Here is a 16,237-nt window from a genome sequence, read left to right on the forward strand (position 1 = left end):
AAAGTTGCTAAATTTGAAAGCTTTGAGTTTTTTTTGTCTTCAGCTGACTTGCAGGTAAGTATAGCATGTGAATCTCAACAGAATCCTGCAATTCAATTAACATGAGCTACCAAAAACCCAAACAATGAATAGAAGCTGCTTCTGGTCTTCCATGGCCTGACATGAGTTTGTGTATATCCTGCAGCACATAGGATTCACATTCTGTGAACTTGCCTACTGTGACTTAAACTATATGACTGCTTGTATTCAGTGCAAACACCTGCTCTTCCCTCCCTTGTGACAACTTCTGCATTTCCTGTACATGTGCCTTTGTGTGTCTTAACTGCACACTGAGGTACTCTCGGTTGTAGGTGCGGCAGCTGGTTCCCAGAAGGGATCAAGCTCTGATGGAAGAACACGCTCGCCAGCAGCAAAATGAACGACTTCGTAAACAGTTTGGGGCACAGGCCAATGTCATTGGACCCTGGATCCAGACCAAGATGGAGGTAGTTTGAAATTTTGAAACACTGTTTTCCTTTGTGATCTTCACTGATACTCTTAATCGAGATCTCCCTTGACCACTGTCACAGCCATTCTTTCTTCAGGTTTTCTTCAAGTCTTCTCAAGCAAGAGAAGCATCATAGAAAATATGAAGAATACCAAGATTGATATTGGTTACTGAAGCACTTGTACTTTTCTTCCTCTAACTCTAGTACCAAAAAAAGCATTACTTAAGGTGGAGAACACTGGTATTTTGAGATTTGTGTTTATATACAACAAATTAAAAATTCTAGATCAGAGACAGTTTGTGTAATTGCTTGCACAGCAATGGTCATGTTGATATGCATAAATATGTTTATATTTAGTCACATGTATCAACTCAATACATGTGACTAAATAAATACATTTAATAGACCAAACATCTGCAGAATAGACATTTTTAAGGGAGATCTCTCTTTAAGTAAGGTTTGTGTTAAAGTCATTGTAGTTAATGAAACGTAAAAATACAAAGCTATTACTGATGGCAGGAGCTGGAAAGAAGAGAGCAATTACAGAACTATGTGTCTACGAAGAACTAACTTAGTGGCAGACAGTATACCAGAAAAAAATCTGCCTTGGTAGATTTCTAGCTTATGGACTGCAGTTTCCTTTTCTTTTGTATTTTTGTATGAGACACATCTTATGTGATTCACCTCACTTGGAAAATGTTCAGGGCTGTGCTAATTTTTTTGCTGACAGCGTCTCAGCTCCTGTGAAGTAACTGCTCCATGAGAGTGTTGTTTTTTTTTTTTTTTTGAATCATCATCCTGTGTGAGAGTGAAATTGCTGCAATAAATGTCAGCCATGTTGGGGCTTGTCCTTTTAGTGGAGTCTTAACTCCTTTGGCTTTGCTAATGCAGGAGATTGGCCGCATTTCAATAGAGATGCATGGGACCCTGGAGGACCAGCTAAACCACTTGAGGCAGTACGAGAAAAGCATTGTGAATTACAAACCAAAGATTGACCAGCTGGAAGGAGACCACCAGCTGATCCAGGAAGCGCTTATCTTTGACAACAAGCACACCAACTACACCATGGAGGTAAATGTTTTGGCAGCAATTAGGCAGCCTCATCTGCTGTGGCCAGTTTGCGTCAGCTGTCAGCACAGCTCTGGCAACGTTCTGTGGTTCTCAGGAAAATGGAGAGCTTGATAATATGGCCAAGCATGCAACAGCATGTCACTGAATTTCATTTTTGCCTTTCTGTACTTCGTGCCAACCCATTCCAATGTACTTCCAAATATAGGCGGTAGAAACAACCTGAATGCGATCCCATAGTGTTGCTTGAAAAATTGACAGGTCTTGTTTCTCCTACCACCTGATTGTGTTAGCTGGGATTAGAAAGGGAAGTGCTGATGATTTTGAGCTGCCACTACCTGGCAGAACAGAAAAGTCCAACAGAAGTTTTTTTGAGTCAGAGACTGGCTTTCTGTTGATAATGTTAGGTTTCTTGGGAGCAATCTGAGGTCAGCATTAGTCCAGCTGAACATAGCCTTTGAAACTTGTTTTTTTGGTTTCTGGCCAGCTTTCCATTAAGCAACAGCAGGGGCAGGGGAGCACCAGTGTCCTCGAAGCACTGTGTTTTATTCAGTTTCTTGGTCAGGAGAAGTTTCTGCTTAAATTAAGTCCTAGAAACTCTGGTTTTGCTTCTCATTTGTGTTAAAGGCATCCAGTATGTTGCTCTGACCAGGAAAAGGAATTTTGTGGTAGGAGCAAGATTTTCTTAAGAAAGAGAAAGAAAGATCAGAAATTTGCTTCTTCAGCATGGTTTTTTTTGGGTCACAATTCAGATTTTAAACACCTGCAGATTAGAAGGAATCTTTTCTGAGAAAATGGACACCAGGGACTGCCTTGCACACTAGAATAATTTAATTTGCAATAAGTAGCACATCTGATCCACAGAATCTGAACTGATCCTGGGCCTCAAAAGCAGAGGAGCAACTTCTTAATTTCAATATGTCCTGACCTCTTTTGCCAGCATATCCGCGTGGGCTGGGAGCAGTTACTAACAACAATCGCTAGAACCATCAATGAAGTGGAAAACCAGATTCTGACCCGTGATGCCAAAGGAATCAGCCAGGAACAGATGAATGAGTTCCGGGCTTCTTTCAACCACTTTGACAGGGTAAGTCAGTGCTGACTGCAGCTACAAGCTTCCATGTGGACTGCACAGTGCAATAACAAACAAGCGGTCACTGCGATAAAACGGGATCACAGAAGATGTTTCATTCTTTAAAATGCCTCTCCTGTGGAACGCTCATTTCTGTGAGACTGCCAACTGATTATTAGCCTGGGAGAAGTACGTCTGCACAGGAAACTGCAAAATTTCCTGGTAAAGCAAGAGTATGGAAAAGCTTGAAGGCTTTTTTAGGCAATCAGACTTTTATCCATTCCTCTCCAGAGAGCAGATTATTATTTTGATTTATAAACTTACTGGGACCATCTGCTCTCTACTCTTCTATACCATCTCTACTATATCTGAGGAGAGCCCTCCCTCAGAGATTGGCAATTCTTTTATATTGCTGAACACTGGCTATTTCAGCCCTTCTCTAGCTAAGAAAAATAAACCATGGGTTCTTTGCTAGAAGAGGGACCCATAGAGCCCTGTAAATTTTCTATTTTGACCTTCATGTCATTTGTCCCTTCTTTCACAAAAGTCCAAATGTTTATGCAGACAAAACGGGTTTCCCACCTTCAACTATTTGATTATGGAGGCTTAACATTGACTTCAAAAACTGTGTTTTCTTGAAGAAAGTCACTTCATCATCCTGTCTCTAGCTTCCTTGATCTGGCCAGAGGTGGTGGCAGCAAGCAGGCAGGGGTTCTTCAGTGCTTTGGGGCTGTTCTGAGCTAAAATTCTGTAGGATGGATGGGGATACTTAGTTCCTGTAGTATCTTGCGTATTTGTGTATTTGGTGGGTACATCCAAACACTGGGGGAGCGGGCAGTGAGCAAAGGGAAGAGCAGCTGCCAAAGCCATGTTGTGCTGCACTGTATATCCGTGCTGTTTGCAGAGCTGAGCACTTGAAATAGCTTTGCCAGTTGAAGCTCCACCTCCTGTGCAGGTCTCATAAATACAGCCATAATGCTGCTCCTCTGAGCTTCAGCTGGTTTTCTTTGTCTGTTCCTGGGATGCCATGACAGCTAAGCTTCCTTAGGTGTGCTGTCAAACATACCTGCCCTCACCTACTCCTTTAGTGGAGCTTTTGACTATAAGATTAAGGCAATGCTTCCCACTGCCTCTGCCTGCTTACCTGCACTCTGGGTTACTAGTGAAACACAGGGCTTCTGACACTGGATAACAAGCAGTGATGCAAGTAATTCACTTGGGAGATTGAGATCTTGAGGCTTCTGAGCATCAGCTGTTTTTGTCATTCAAATGCTCTCAACATGAGCTCTCTGAGAAGGAACTGTTCCAAGAGCATTTTTAGCACATCCTGAAATGTCATTGTGATATCTAATGTTGTGCACTTTTTATTTTTCTTCCCTGTCTTTCTATCTGCATGTCATTCTTCGTGTTCCTCTCTCACCCACTGCATGGTGCACCTGTTTGTTGTCCTTTCACCTCCCTTTGATCTCCTCTGTGTGTCCCGTCCTTCTGCCCCACACCGTCACCCCACTGGCACTGCATGTCCTGCTGCCTGGCACACCGCATAACCAGGACCACTCCGGCACACTTGGCCCTGAGGAATTCAAAGCCTGTCTCATCAGCTTGGGTTACGATATTGGAAACGATGCACAGGTACTGAAAGCTAGTGGTGAACACAGCCAGATATTAAACTGTGAAAAAATAACAGTTTTTTCCCTTTCTTTTCTTGTTTGTCTTAATCCATCTGTTGTTGTTGTGTTTGACTATGTATACATCTCTTTTCTATACTACTTCCTCTCTAAATGCACTTTGGCATCTATTCCTTTTTAATTCCTTAATTTTTTTGTCCTGGGAGAACTCCTTTTATGTCTTCAAACTGTTCCGTTTACTTCTCTGTCCCTTAAAACTCTTTTTATTGTCCATTCCTCAATCTGTCTTGCTTAATATCTTCTTGCCCTTTTTTTCATCACCAATGTTTCTTGTGTATAAATTATTCCATGGCCAAAACCACCTTTGCTTCTTCATGATTTCACAAACTACCTTGCCTCTGTTATTTTTCATTGTCCTGTAAATCCTCCTTCTGTCTTTACCCGCTGAAACTCATTCTTTATAATGTCTCCTGTGGGTTCATTTCTCCCTGGACTGGTCTCCCGTTTCTCTCTTGGCTTTTTCCATCTTTGCGTCATTCTCTGTAGAAGAAGACTGGTATGATGGATTGTGAAGATTTCCGAGCCTGCCTTATCTCCATGGGTTACAATATGGTAATGTAGAGCCCTTGTCACTCCTATTCAAAGTGATTCTGTAGGCATCTTCAAAAATACAGGGAGAATGTGTAGTGAATCAAGGTAAATACAGCCTTACTTTCCAGAATTATCAGCAGTATTAAATCTAGTCTTAGTTGTACATGTAAAATTCTTGTCTCACAGCTCTTGCCAAAGGTAAAAAAAAAATGGAAATAATTGTCTAATTCCTGTATGGTTCAAATAAAAATTATATTTATCAAACTGTGTAGCTACTAGTAGTAGTGGAAGAAATAATAAGCTTCCTCATATCGGTGTCTGCTCTCTGCATAGCACACACAACCTCCCCCAGCCCTGAATATCAGTTGAAATTATTTGGAAGTATACATTACCTCACTTCTGAATACACTCAGAATGCTGCTTCTCTCATTCCTACCATTTGCTTCACATCTCCTTTCCTGTACATGTAAGTTGAAGCTCCAGTCATTCTCCCCATAGCTTTTCCCTCACCAGAATACCTGAATTTTCAGAGCAGTAACATGTGGCACCGTGAGAGGCATGACAACTCATAGGAAGAGCTTCACCAAAGACTGATGCTCTTCAAAGGGCAGGAGAATAGTGCACTGCAAGTATATTCATCTGCACTCTTGGTGTCTGCTCCTGATATCAGGCAAAGCAATGTTTAATCATTTTACTCATTAGCCCAGTATAAATGCTGAGTCTTTGGTGTAGTGTGCCAGGACAGTAACATTTGATTAGGTATCTTAATTACTAAGGTATAATGTTCTAAATGTGTTAAGAGAGCCTGTTCCCAGAAGACTCTGCTCTGCTCTTCCCTCCTCCTTACCTGAGGAGGAAGGAGTTCCAGAGATGAGAATAGATGACCTTTGGCTTAAGTGCAGAAAGAAATGAAGAAAACTACATTAAAACGTTTTGGTTTCTGTGGCAAAACCTCTCTGTAGGATCTTTCCTGTAGAGATTATTTCCCTGGGCCACTCCAGATATGCAAGTCCTTCTTTGCAAAACCTGCCTGTTAAAGATGAGTACAATACTATGAAACATCCCAGAGACATTTCTTCTGTCAGCTGAAGAAAATTGTAGAAGTTCTCTTTCAAGTAAATGAAAGTAAAAGGATTTTAGGAGTGCAGATCTTCCAATACTGCTACAGACATCTAGCACATGTTTAGAGAAATTTGGGTCCTCCTCTGTAGTTAGTCGGTATTGTTCCCCAGCAGGAACATTGTCCTAGAGCTGGATGTTGCCCTCAGGCACAGCTGGCAGTGTTTTATTCCAGAGGACAAATGAGTGGGAAGAATCTGTACACAACAGCAAGCTAAAAAAGAACATCCTGATTAAAAAAAACCCAGAGGTGGTTTCTATTTGGCTTTGTTTTCTAGCCTATGAGGTGTGCTGCTGAACGGTTTCTCCTCACTTTGGGCGTGCTGCTGCCCAAATACCCAGGCTTACATGACTCTCTTGCTCTCCAGGGAGAGGCAGAGTTTGCCCGCATCATGAGCATCGTCGACCCGAATCGTCTGGGTGTAGTGACCTTCCAGGCCTTCATCGACTTCATGTCCCGGGAAACGGCAGATACAGATACTGCTGACCAGGTTATGGCTTCCTTCAAGATCCTGGCTGGAGATAAGGTCAGACTCCACACCTCGGTTTCCTGTATCTGCTTAACTTCTGCTTTCTTTTTTTTTTCTCTTGTCTCTGAGGGAAAGTGTCAAGGGAAGCACTCTGCAATGGGGAGGGTGTTTTCACAGGAACATTCTGTAGTGCTGGAGGAGTGCAAGGTTAAAGTGTGGGTTAATGAGCAGCCTGCTAAGGCACTCAAAAGTCCTGCTCAGCTGTCAGTCAGAACTTTGCAGCCCACTCTTGCTTCAATATTTTAATTAAGAGCTTGGTCACAATTTGTTATTTTAAAATTAACAAGTTCAACAGATGGATTTTGATTAGTCTTGAAAACTGTTCATTACTGACAGCTGTAAACTTGAGATGACCTTTCTCAGATCTACATGTCACTCTTGAGTTTTTATACAATCAATAGATTTTCATTGAAGATGTGCTGTATCTGCAGGGGAAACATTTTAACCGTAGAAATTGGTTGAATGTAGGAAAACTCGGGTTGATATGGAAAGTATTAATGTTTAGAATTCACATCATCAGGGGAAGCAGCTGATAAAAAAAGTAATCTTATTTTTCTTATATAACAATGCCCACTAATCTTTTATGTAACTGAAAAAATAATATGTACATGTAATATTAATGTATCTCTTTATTTGCTAATGATTTTAGTTATCTCACATGAAATGTTGGATGCCATTTCTCAGATTGTAATGACTTACCCTTAAATCCAGTACTGGTTTCCATTTTTCACTAAGAATCTTTTTGTAATCATAATCTAGAAACCCATGATACCTGTCCTTTAAACATATACCTGACCAAAGCCAGTTCTATTGTCTCTCGAGGCCTGAAAATTCCATGTTATTCAGATCAGCTAACTACTGAATAAATAGGTACTTTGAGATGCAGTATTACTTACTGTTTACTCTGTACAGTACATTACATATATTTGTTAGCATTTAACATGCTCTGGTGACTGTATCATGAATTCATATTTCATTATGAATAAAAATCCCTCATACCCCAGTCATTAATGTGAAAGGCAAAAAGAAATGCTAAGAGGTCACAGGAGAGAGATGGATGGCGTGAAACCTGAGCTATTGCTCAGGCAGACTGCAAATGGCCGTGAGTCAGTTAGCTGAAGACAACATAGTGATTATGATTAGCAAACAGGCAACTACTGTTACCTACTGCATGGGGAGAAGCCAAGCTAGCTCAGCTCACCACAGCCAGTCTCCAGAAGCCAACCTTACATAAGTTTTGCTTGCTTATTAAAGATGTCCGCAGTGGAAGGGTTGTTGCTGGAACAGTGGAGGCAATACAAAGTGTTTGCTTGTCTGCTGCCTGCATTGGTGCACTAGCAAGAATTAGTGGGGATGGCCCCTTGCCTTTCTCTGAAGAGAGGGCATGGCAACTCCCAAGCAGCATGAGCAGCTGTTACCTCCTGCTGGTGAGCAGCAGCATCCAAATTAAATGTCTGCTTCCTCCCGTTTACTTTAAGCAGAACCTCCTTTGTCAACAGGAAGGCACAGTCCTAACACTAACAACTTGCCTGACTTACCTCCAGGTTTTTCTTTAGCTGCACCAGCGTTTCTTTTGCAAAACCAATCTTTGTTGTAAAAACCATGTGCGTGTCCAAACAGCAGGGATGGAGTGCATATCCTCCCAGGGTGTAAGTGCAGAGAGCTCCCTGTGTGGGTGCACAGCACAGGTGTAGCTGTTGGGATCCTGTCCCCGAGCGTTGCCTGCTGCCCTGGTGGGACAGGGCATGGTTGTCCCTCGGAGGACAGTCAGTTTCCAGAAAGTAACGACTGCCTTATCATTTGTCCTCGTTGCAGAACTACATCACTGTGGATGAATTGCGGCGGGAGCTGCCTCCTGACCAGGCTGAATATTGCATTGCGAGGATGGCACCCTACAATGGCCGTGATGCTGTACCTGGTGCCCTGGACTACATGTCCTTCTCCACAGCGCTCTACGGCGAAAGTGACCTTTAACTTTTTTCTGTCCCACCACACGCTCCCTCCCCTCTCCCCCGTCCAACACGCCCTATTTTCTCTTTGCAAAGCAACCTCTGCTCCGCTCTTTTTTGTGTTTTCCTGTTTTGCTTCAGATAACAGATCACATTTTTAAGTGGGGGGGAGGACATTGACATGGGACCGCCTACCTTGCCCTTGAAATAACAGTTTACAAAATTATTTTGTGCAAAAAAGTTACGTTTTAAAAAGAACAGACATATTTTATTATAGAAAAAGGTATTTTTCTCCATCAGATTGAAACTTAAAAAGAAAATGTTAAAATATTGCACCAAATATTTTTTGTTGTGACACAGAAAGTCAAGCACAATGTTACATTCCATCCTTTCCAAAAAGAACCAAACTATGACAAAACTCCACTTGTTCTGTTAACTATTACATTTGCGTATGTCTCTCTTATCACGTTTATCTTGGGAGGGGGGAAGGCACACAAGTGCATGTGTTTGCTGGTTCACTCATTTCATGAAAATATTTTATGATAAACTTTTGAAATGGCTGTGTTTTCTAGGGAAAAAATAATGTACACAGCTCATGTTTTCATATTTAATTAAAAAATACAATACGCCTCCTATGTTTATCAGTGCACAACTTTTTTTGTTGCTGAGAGTTGTCTGGTTTCAGAACATGAAGCTTGAGAGTTGATAACTTTGATATTGCTTGTCACAAACCATATTAAAAACTTCTTGTGATAACAACTCTAGACTTTATTCATTTGTATAGTAAAATAATTTAACCATATCTAGTTAAACATTATAAGGAGAACACAAAATTAATGGTTTTAATTGAAATTACACTACATTTAAAGGTATATTCTCAGCCCCATAACCTTTTCATTCTTGCTGTATAATGTTGAAATTTTCACAGCTGAATGACCACTTTAAATCCCCAATACACCCCTATCTTTAGAAGTAATATTCTTGTTGCTTCTTAAAAACCAGCACAGAATTAGTTACTAGAACTGTACAAACAACAATCCTATCTTAAATCATCCATGAAAAATCCATCTACTGTTCCATGCTCAATATTGAACATCTGACTGATTTTGTTACTACATCTTCTGACATCACAGATTCCTCCAGGGGTCATCTTTTATTAGACATACAAAAGAAAGCAGCCTTCAGGACAACTCCTGTGGGACTTTTATTAAGTCATAAAGTAACATGCACACACCTGTGTCCAGAAATTGGCAAAGGGAAGCAGCTAATCCCTTCCAGCCATCTCATATTACAGGTGCATTTCCTGCCCTCCCACAACTTTTTTAGGAAACACATGGTTAGGAGCAAAATAACATTACTGCTTCATGACATGTTTCAAGTAAGTGTTTTATAGGTATAAGCACATACCTCTGTCTCTAGTCCCAAAGGCAGATTTTATTTTGAAGCAATGACTGCAGGAATGGTGGATTCATGGGCAAATTCACAAAGAGCACCTTGGTAACATCCTCCTCTGTTCCCCAGAGCTGAGTCCTGAGGAAGGTATTGTACACGGTGGGTTGGGATTCAGCACAGCTTTCTGGTTTATTCCTGACCTTCAGTAGGACGCAATAAAAATCACAGCAGCACGTTGTGATGTATCCCAACATGACAATATCTGCCTACTGTATCTGGAGAGGAGATGCTAATGTCTGCTACCACACTTCTTTCCAGCATACACCAAGATCTTCATTCTCTTGTAAGCTGGATAATGAATTTACAGGGGGCATGCAAATAAATGCCATTTAGCTTTATACATAGTTGAGGCCAGGCTGCATTCAGCACAGCTTATCTTCAAAGGTGTTAAGTTACAATTTGTGTAACTTAGCTATGATTGTGTTGTTAATGAGGGATGGAATTGAGCTGAAGCCTCCTGTGTTGAAACCTGTGATACTGAGGAGCCTGGAGGGGTTGATATGAATTGGAGTTGGGTTGGTAGGACTTGGAGCCACAGCAGTATTTAATTCACTTGCAAACTGATTTTCAGCTGTGTCACTACTATATTGCTGCAAATGGGACTATCCTCTTCAAAGGTATGGTATGCTGATTTCCATTGCCATGTTTTAAAGTACATAGCATAGGTTATCTGTTCGAAAGCTAAAACGGCAGAGGATGACTAGAGACCTGAACAGATAATTTTATTGAAGTTTGCCTCTGAATATCCATGGTCCTTGCTTTTTCTTTCCTCTTCCACAGTAGCTGCCCTGTCCTTGGTTTGCTGCACCTGAAAAAGGACATTTGCACTGTCAAAAAATTGGATTTAAAAAACCTGTAGGTTGTACCTGTTCCCAGAAGATGCAATGATATTTTAATAAATTTTTATTTATTTAAACAATAAAACTGGGGTGGGGGAGAAGGGGAATATCTGTTGGGCGATTAAATGTCTGTCTGGAGAAAAGATCCATATTATTTTGAAAAAGGGCTGGAAAAGAGCATAGCTGTCCCTTGGGCCATCACTTTGGGCCCAGGTCTGCTGCCACTCTGAGAATGAGGCCAAATTACCTTGAATAATTCTGGCAACAGTACTCTGCATGTCCATGCTTGGAGATTCCAGAAGTCTTCATAAAAATCTTTTTCTGGCTGTGGCAGTGTTGCAATGTGTGACCAGGTTTCACACAAAACACCAGCTAGGTCTGAGTATTCCTAGTTTTTTGACAGAAAACAGGTGGCTCATCCCTGCTGACACCACAGATTGTGGCAATGTGTGGGCTCCAGCCTTGTGAAAGTTGGCACCCCAGCACTGCTTTGGTGAAACTGAGATGTCAACAGCAACAGAAAGCTCTGGCCTATGCTTCTGAGTACTTGAACAGGGTTAAAAATACTGGCAATACGTGTGCCTGAAATATACTGGCATGTTTCTTCTCAGGTGGCACAGCCTCTGACAAACTGGCTGGAGCTTACGTGACCTGCTGCAAGACATTCACCTTGCTCATTTGCAGCACAAGATTTATCTTGCAATTGTGTGGCCTAACAGTCTATTGCAGTTACGCTGAAATGTGAAAACAGCTTTTGGTATTAGGCTCATGGTTTTGCCACTAACATGCCATTCTTTAGCCAAGGCCTGGCATCAGCCCTGATGAAATTCATCTCTGGAAGCAGCTGTTTGCAGCTCAGCAACTGCCCCTTTGCCTGCCAGGAACAGAAAAGTGGACAATCCACTTCAAGCTCACTCCTTCCATTCAGGGGTAAACCATTTCTGTCAGTCTCCCATACTCACTATTTCAGGTGTGGAAATTGAAATAATACTTTTTGAAGAAATTACCCAAGACTGGCTAAAATCAAAATTTCATGACTGTTGATACCTTTGGCTGGTGAGATCTCAGTGACCTGCCTTATTCAGCCTGACTGTCTGATAGTACAGGGGCAGAAAACACTTCAGTGCTCAATCAACATGGGTCTTGTCTTGCCTGCCAGAATGTCAGCCACATTTCCCAAAGCCTCTCAAATCTATCTTGTGACCATTGCATGTCTCCCGTGCTGCCGGCATCTGGTTTGGAGCAGAGTGCAGGAGCAGAGCCAGGAGTCTCAGAAGACAATGAAAGGAAACTAGTCTGCAACCCTGAATGAACTTGGTTTCAAAGAAGTATTCATATATCCATGGAGATTCCATCTAGATAATCTGACTGGTTTTATCAGGGAAATAAAGGAGAGGGTGGGGGGTTGTAATGGCTGTGAAAAGGAACAGCTTGAACTAAAATGTTAAGAAAACAGAATGCAAATATAATTTTCATACCATAACAAGATTATTTGTACAACATTACTTGCACTACAGATGCTGAGGTAGGACAGGCTTTTTCCACCCCTGTGGTAGCCAAGTACAAAAAACTTAATCCTGTTGGATTAATTAAACCCTTGAGGTGACTGGCTACTGAAAGAGTTGCTACTGTGAAAACCCTTAAAATCCACTGTATTAGCACTAAGCTGCTGGGAAAGTCTTAGCATAGTAAACACAGATTAGCAAAGTCTAGGGCATATCCTGATGCAAACAGGTAATGATTTATTATAAGAACATTTCCCAGCAGACACTGAGAAAATGTGCTGAGTGCTGCAGTCAGTAGAGAAGTCAGCCACTGGGAAGGATGGATGATTGCATCTTGTACAGGGAGGGATGCTCTAAGACTATTTCAGATAGATTTAAATCTCAGCAATTTAAACCCACTGAAAATGAAAGGAGAAAAAGAATATTTTCTATATTCTGAGGGCTCAGAGCTACTATAGATCTCACCAATAAGATAGTAAAATAGATTCTTCCCATCTTTGAATACCATGCAACAGCTAGGAAAATAGGACCTCAGTTTTGTTGTCTGCTTTGACTTCTGGGACATACGTGCATGAAAATATGTTGGCAGAAACTGCCCTACCTCCCATCACCATCTTACCTCTTCTCAGCAAGTCTCTTTACACCCACTTTCTATCAGTCAGTAGTTTGATGGCCTAGCCAGCATTCAAGCAGACTTTTGAGGACCTCTAGTTATCATCATGCCTCAGTGACCCTGACCCTCAGACTGTGCAAAAGCACGATCTCACTACTTCTGTGGGAAACACCTAGTGTTGCTCCCACTGTGCAGATAAAGAAGGCACAGGGGGGAAAAAGGGCTAGATGTCACTTTTGCTAGAAGGCAAAAGAAGGAGAAATATGAAACTTTTATTTACAATTGCAATCCAAACAGTGTCCATCTGGTGCTCAAGTCTGGAAGTGTTGCTCACTAGGGTTTTCCCTGTTGCACCTAAACCTTCTCTGCACACCTGTTTCTACTTCAGAGCATCTCTGGAGTGGGAGACTGAAACCATTGGACAGGTGGTGTCATGGGACATGTCTGGTGGTTCAGAGCCCAAGAACCCCTTTTGCAAATAGCCCATATCACCAGGGGCTGCAAATCTCACCGCATGTAAAAAGAGCAGCACAAACCAGCAAGACGGGATGCTTCCTTTGCAAAGTTTCAAGGTGGGTTTGTCACCCATTTTCTCCATAAAAGCCTAATTGCCTAAAATATCTTCACCTTAGGAGAGTAATGTGGGTTCAACACTTCATCCTTCCTCAGGAGGCACATCTTCTAGCCCTACACCCTAACCAGCAGGAAACAATAATACTCTTGCCAGGGAACATGTCCTCAGCCCTCTGTCTCTCTGTGAAATAATTAAGCACTCAAGCAATAGGAGAGAAAGCACGAGCCCATGATTTAGGCAATGGGTTTGCAGAAAGAATGCTCCATTACTGTCCCTGACAGAGGTATTTTTTAGGTATTTTCTATTAAACAGGCAGAGGATAAAGACCCTTAGGATGGGAAACAGGCCCTAGCATGCCTCTCTCAGCACCCCAAGCACTAGGCCTCTCCTTATACTTGCTCTCCCTCAGCTGTCTGCTCCACAGTGACAGAATCTGAGTGAGAGGAGCCTCCCTCCTCCACCACCACAGGCTCGCACTGTGGTTAGGACACTGGTGGGTGGGAGCCTGAATCTTCAATCTGAGGAAGACAGCAGACCTCAGCTTCCAGAGTAATAAGTATTTTAAATGATAAGCCATTTTACAAAATGATGCTGTTGGTATGAACATATCTTTTGGCAGCCAAAGAAAAGAACAAGCCCTAGTTAGTCCTTGTTACAAACAAGTTGGCACTCTTCTCAGAGACATGACCATCCTTTGGATCCCAGATGGAAGAAGGCTCTGGCATCCCAGCTGCAGGCAGGTGCATTTATGTTGAGCAGGGGCAGGATGTTCAGACCTAGACCTCTCACCAGTGCTTCTAGCAGCACCTCGCTCATTTGCTGGTGTTTTTGGTCTCCAAATGTCCTGTACAAGACCTTTCCTGTACAGATTCTTTCTGGATGGCTGGCACCTGTTAGGTGCTGGAGGGAATGTATCTGAGTGGTTATTTGTCTCCAGCTACAGGTGACTTGCCTGTGGTGGTCAGGAAGGTTCATGGTGGAGCAATGAACCGGCCCAGCTCTGTCACCTTGCTGATGACTGAGTGCTGCAGTCATCCTACAGCTAGTTAAAACCTTTTCCCAGACCATCCCCTAGATTCTTAATTGCTTTTGTGTCTTTTTTGTATGCCCCTGTGGCTTTCATTGTATGGATTTGCCGAAAAATAAGGACTACTTTAATCTGCAGAGTTAAGAAAGCATTTTGTACCTTTATTATTAAGCACATTCAAACATCATCATGACCATCACGATCACTTTAATGAAGACCTTCTCTCCTTAATGAATAGGACATAATATTTAATCTGTGGTGCTGACCCACAGCATCCTGCTTTCTGGGACAGAGAAAATAAAATTTCTTCTTCAGGGAAGTGAGAAAGCAGTTAATTTATCCCAACAATAAACAGATTATGGTTTTTAAGTATTCTGATTCTAGGTAAGTATTTGTTTACATTTGTAGATGTGCAGTCAGGACAGTAATAGTTACCAGTGGGCTTTCAGATGTGCTTCTGAGAGACCAATCCAAGCAAAATAATGAGGGAACTAAAACACAGCATTATTACTAAAATTGATTTTGCACGTGATAGCTTCCAGAAACGCTACCCACACACAAGAGGTAATGCTGCAGATTCTCCCACTGATAGATTTCATGCCTTTTACCACCCATGCAGAGTGTCCACAACCAAGAAAGGGAAAGCAGGATTCCAGCCTGGCTCAGGCACTACCAGGCAGCCAGAGCTGCGTTCCAGCTGCACAGCCGCATTCTTCCCTGCTGACACGATCCCAGAGGCTGAAGAGAAGCAGGATAAAACTGAAAAAGCTTTAATTGGGCTTCTAGCATGACTTATCTTCATTATTGCCAGTAACTCCAATCCCTATTACATCCATACCATTCCAGGACTGCCACCTAAGGAGCTTTTTTCTGCTTCTGAGCTTCTTAGCTCACACAGAGACTCTACTGCTGCTTTTGTAATAGTCCAGCTCTGCCACCTACACAGCATTGCAAAACAAAAAGAACAAAAAGTCACAGCATTGCTATTTTGAGTGTCCTGGACTGTCTTATCAAATAAAGAGGTAAAGCAGCCTTACAACTAAACATTGCATTCAGAGTTGTAAGACATACTTGCACCAGCTACAGCTGCCCATATTTTCTTTTTAAACCACTATTTTTACTATTTTAAAAACTTTTTAGCGGTGTTCTGTTGTCACATTTCTCCATTTTCTTACCAAGAGCTCACATCAGCTGCCTTGTGGTAAAAGTCAACATCATCCTGGGCTGCATTAGCCAGGGTGTCCCTGGAGGGCCAAGAGAGGTGATCCTGCCCCTCTACACAGCACTGGTGAGGGCACATCTGGCGTGTTATGTCCACTAAAGGGACATGGACTTACTGAAGCAAATCCAGCACATCACCACAAAGATGACTGTGAGACCGGTGCACCCTCATGTAAGGAGAGGCCAAGAGAGCTGGGATTGTTCAGCCTGGAGAAGGCTGAATGTGTATCAATACCTGAATGGGAGGGAATAAGAGGAGAGTGCTAGACTCTTCTAAGTAGCATCCACTGACAACTGAAACCCATGACACTTCATGTGAACACAAGAAAATACTTTTTCTTTCTACTGTAAGGACGGTCAGACACTAGGCTGTCCAGAGAGGTTGTGGGGCCTTCATCTGGAGAGATACTAAAAAGCTGGCTGGATATGGTCCTGGGCAACCTTGGGGAACTAGACCAGATGATCTCAAAGGATCACTTTCAACCTGAAAGATTTTGTTTATTATATGGATATTTAATACATAGGTTATCTCCCTCCTAGAGAGGGCAACAAATTTGAATG

The 16,237-nt window shown here is 42.1% G+C and overlaps 1 protein-coding gene across 7 annotated transcripts in view; it reads left to right on the forward strand.

Moving 5' to 3' along the window:
* Positions 1–9,204, forward strand: part of ACTN1 (actinin alpha 1) — an 85,960-nt gene extending 76,756 nt beyond the window's left edge. For 4 of the 7 annotated variants that reach the window (XM_086895854.1, XM_086895853.1, XM_086895859.1 and 1 more), the window contains exons 16-21: positions 351–485; positions 1,380–1,559; positions 2,497–2,643; positions 4,180–4,260; positions 6,335–6,493; positions 8,312–9,204. In XM_086895854.1, coding sequence (XP_086751980.1) covers positions 351–485; positions 1,380–1,559; positions 2,497–2,643; positions 4,180–4,260; positions 6,335–6,493; positions 8,312–8,470 — 861 coding nt within the window. In that variant the 3' untranslated portion in view covers positions 8,471–9,204. Of the gene's footprint in view, positions 1–350; positions 486–1,379; positions 1,560–2,496; positions 2,644–4,179; positions 4,261–4,802; positions 4,869–6,334; positions 6,494–8,311 lie in introns of all 7 variants that reach the window. The other 3 variants (XM_086895855.1, XM_086895856.1, XM_086895860.1) reach the window with 2 other exon arrangements.
* Positions 9,205–16,237: the final 7,033 nt, after the last annotated feature.

Source organism: Cyanistes caeruleus, chromosome 6 (genome assembly GCF_971803275.1).
Source record: "Cyanistes caeruleus chromosome 6, bCyaCae1.hap1.1, whole genome shotgun sequence".
Taxonomy (NCBI): domain Eukaryota; kingdom Metazoa; phylum Chordata; class Aves; order Passeriformes; family Paridae; genus Cyanistes; species Cyanistes caeruleus.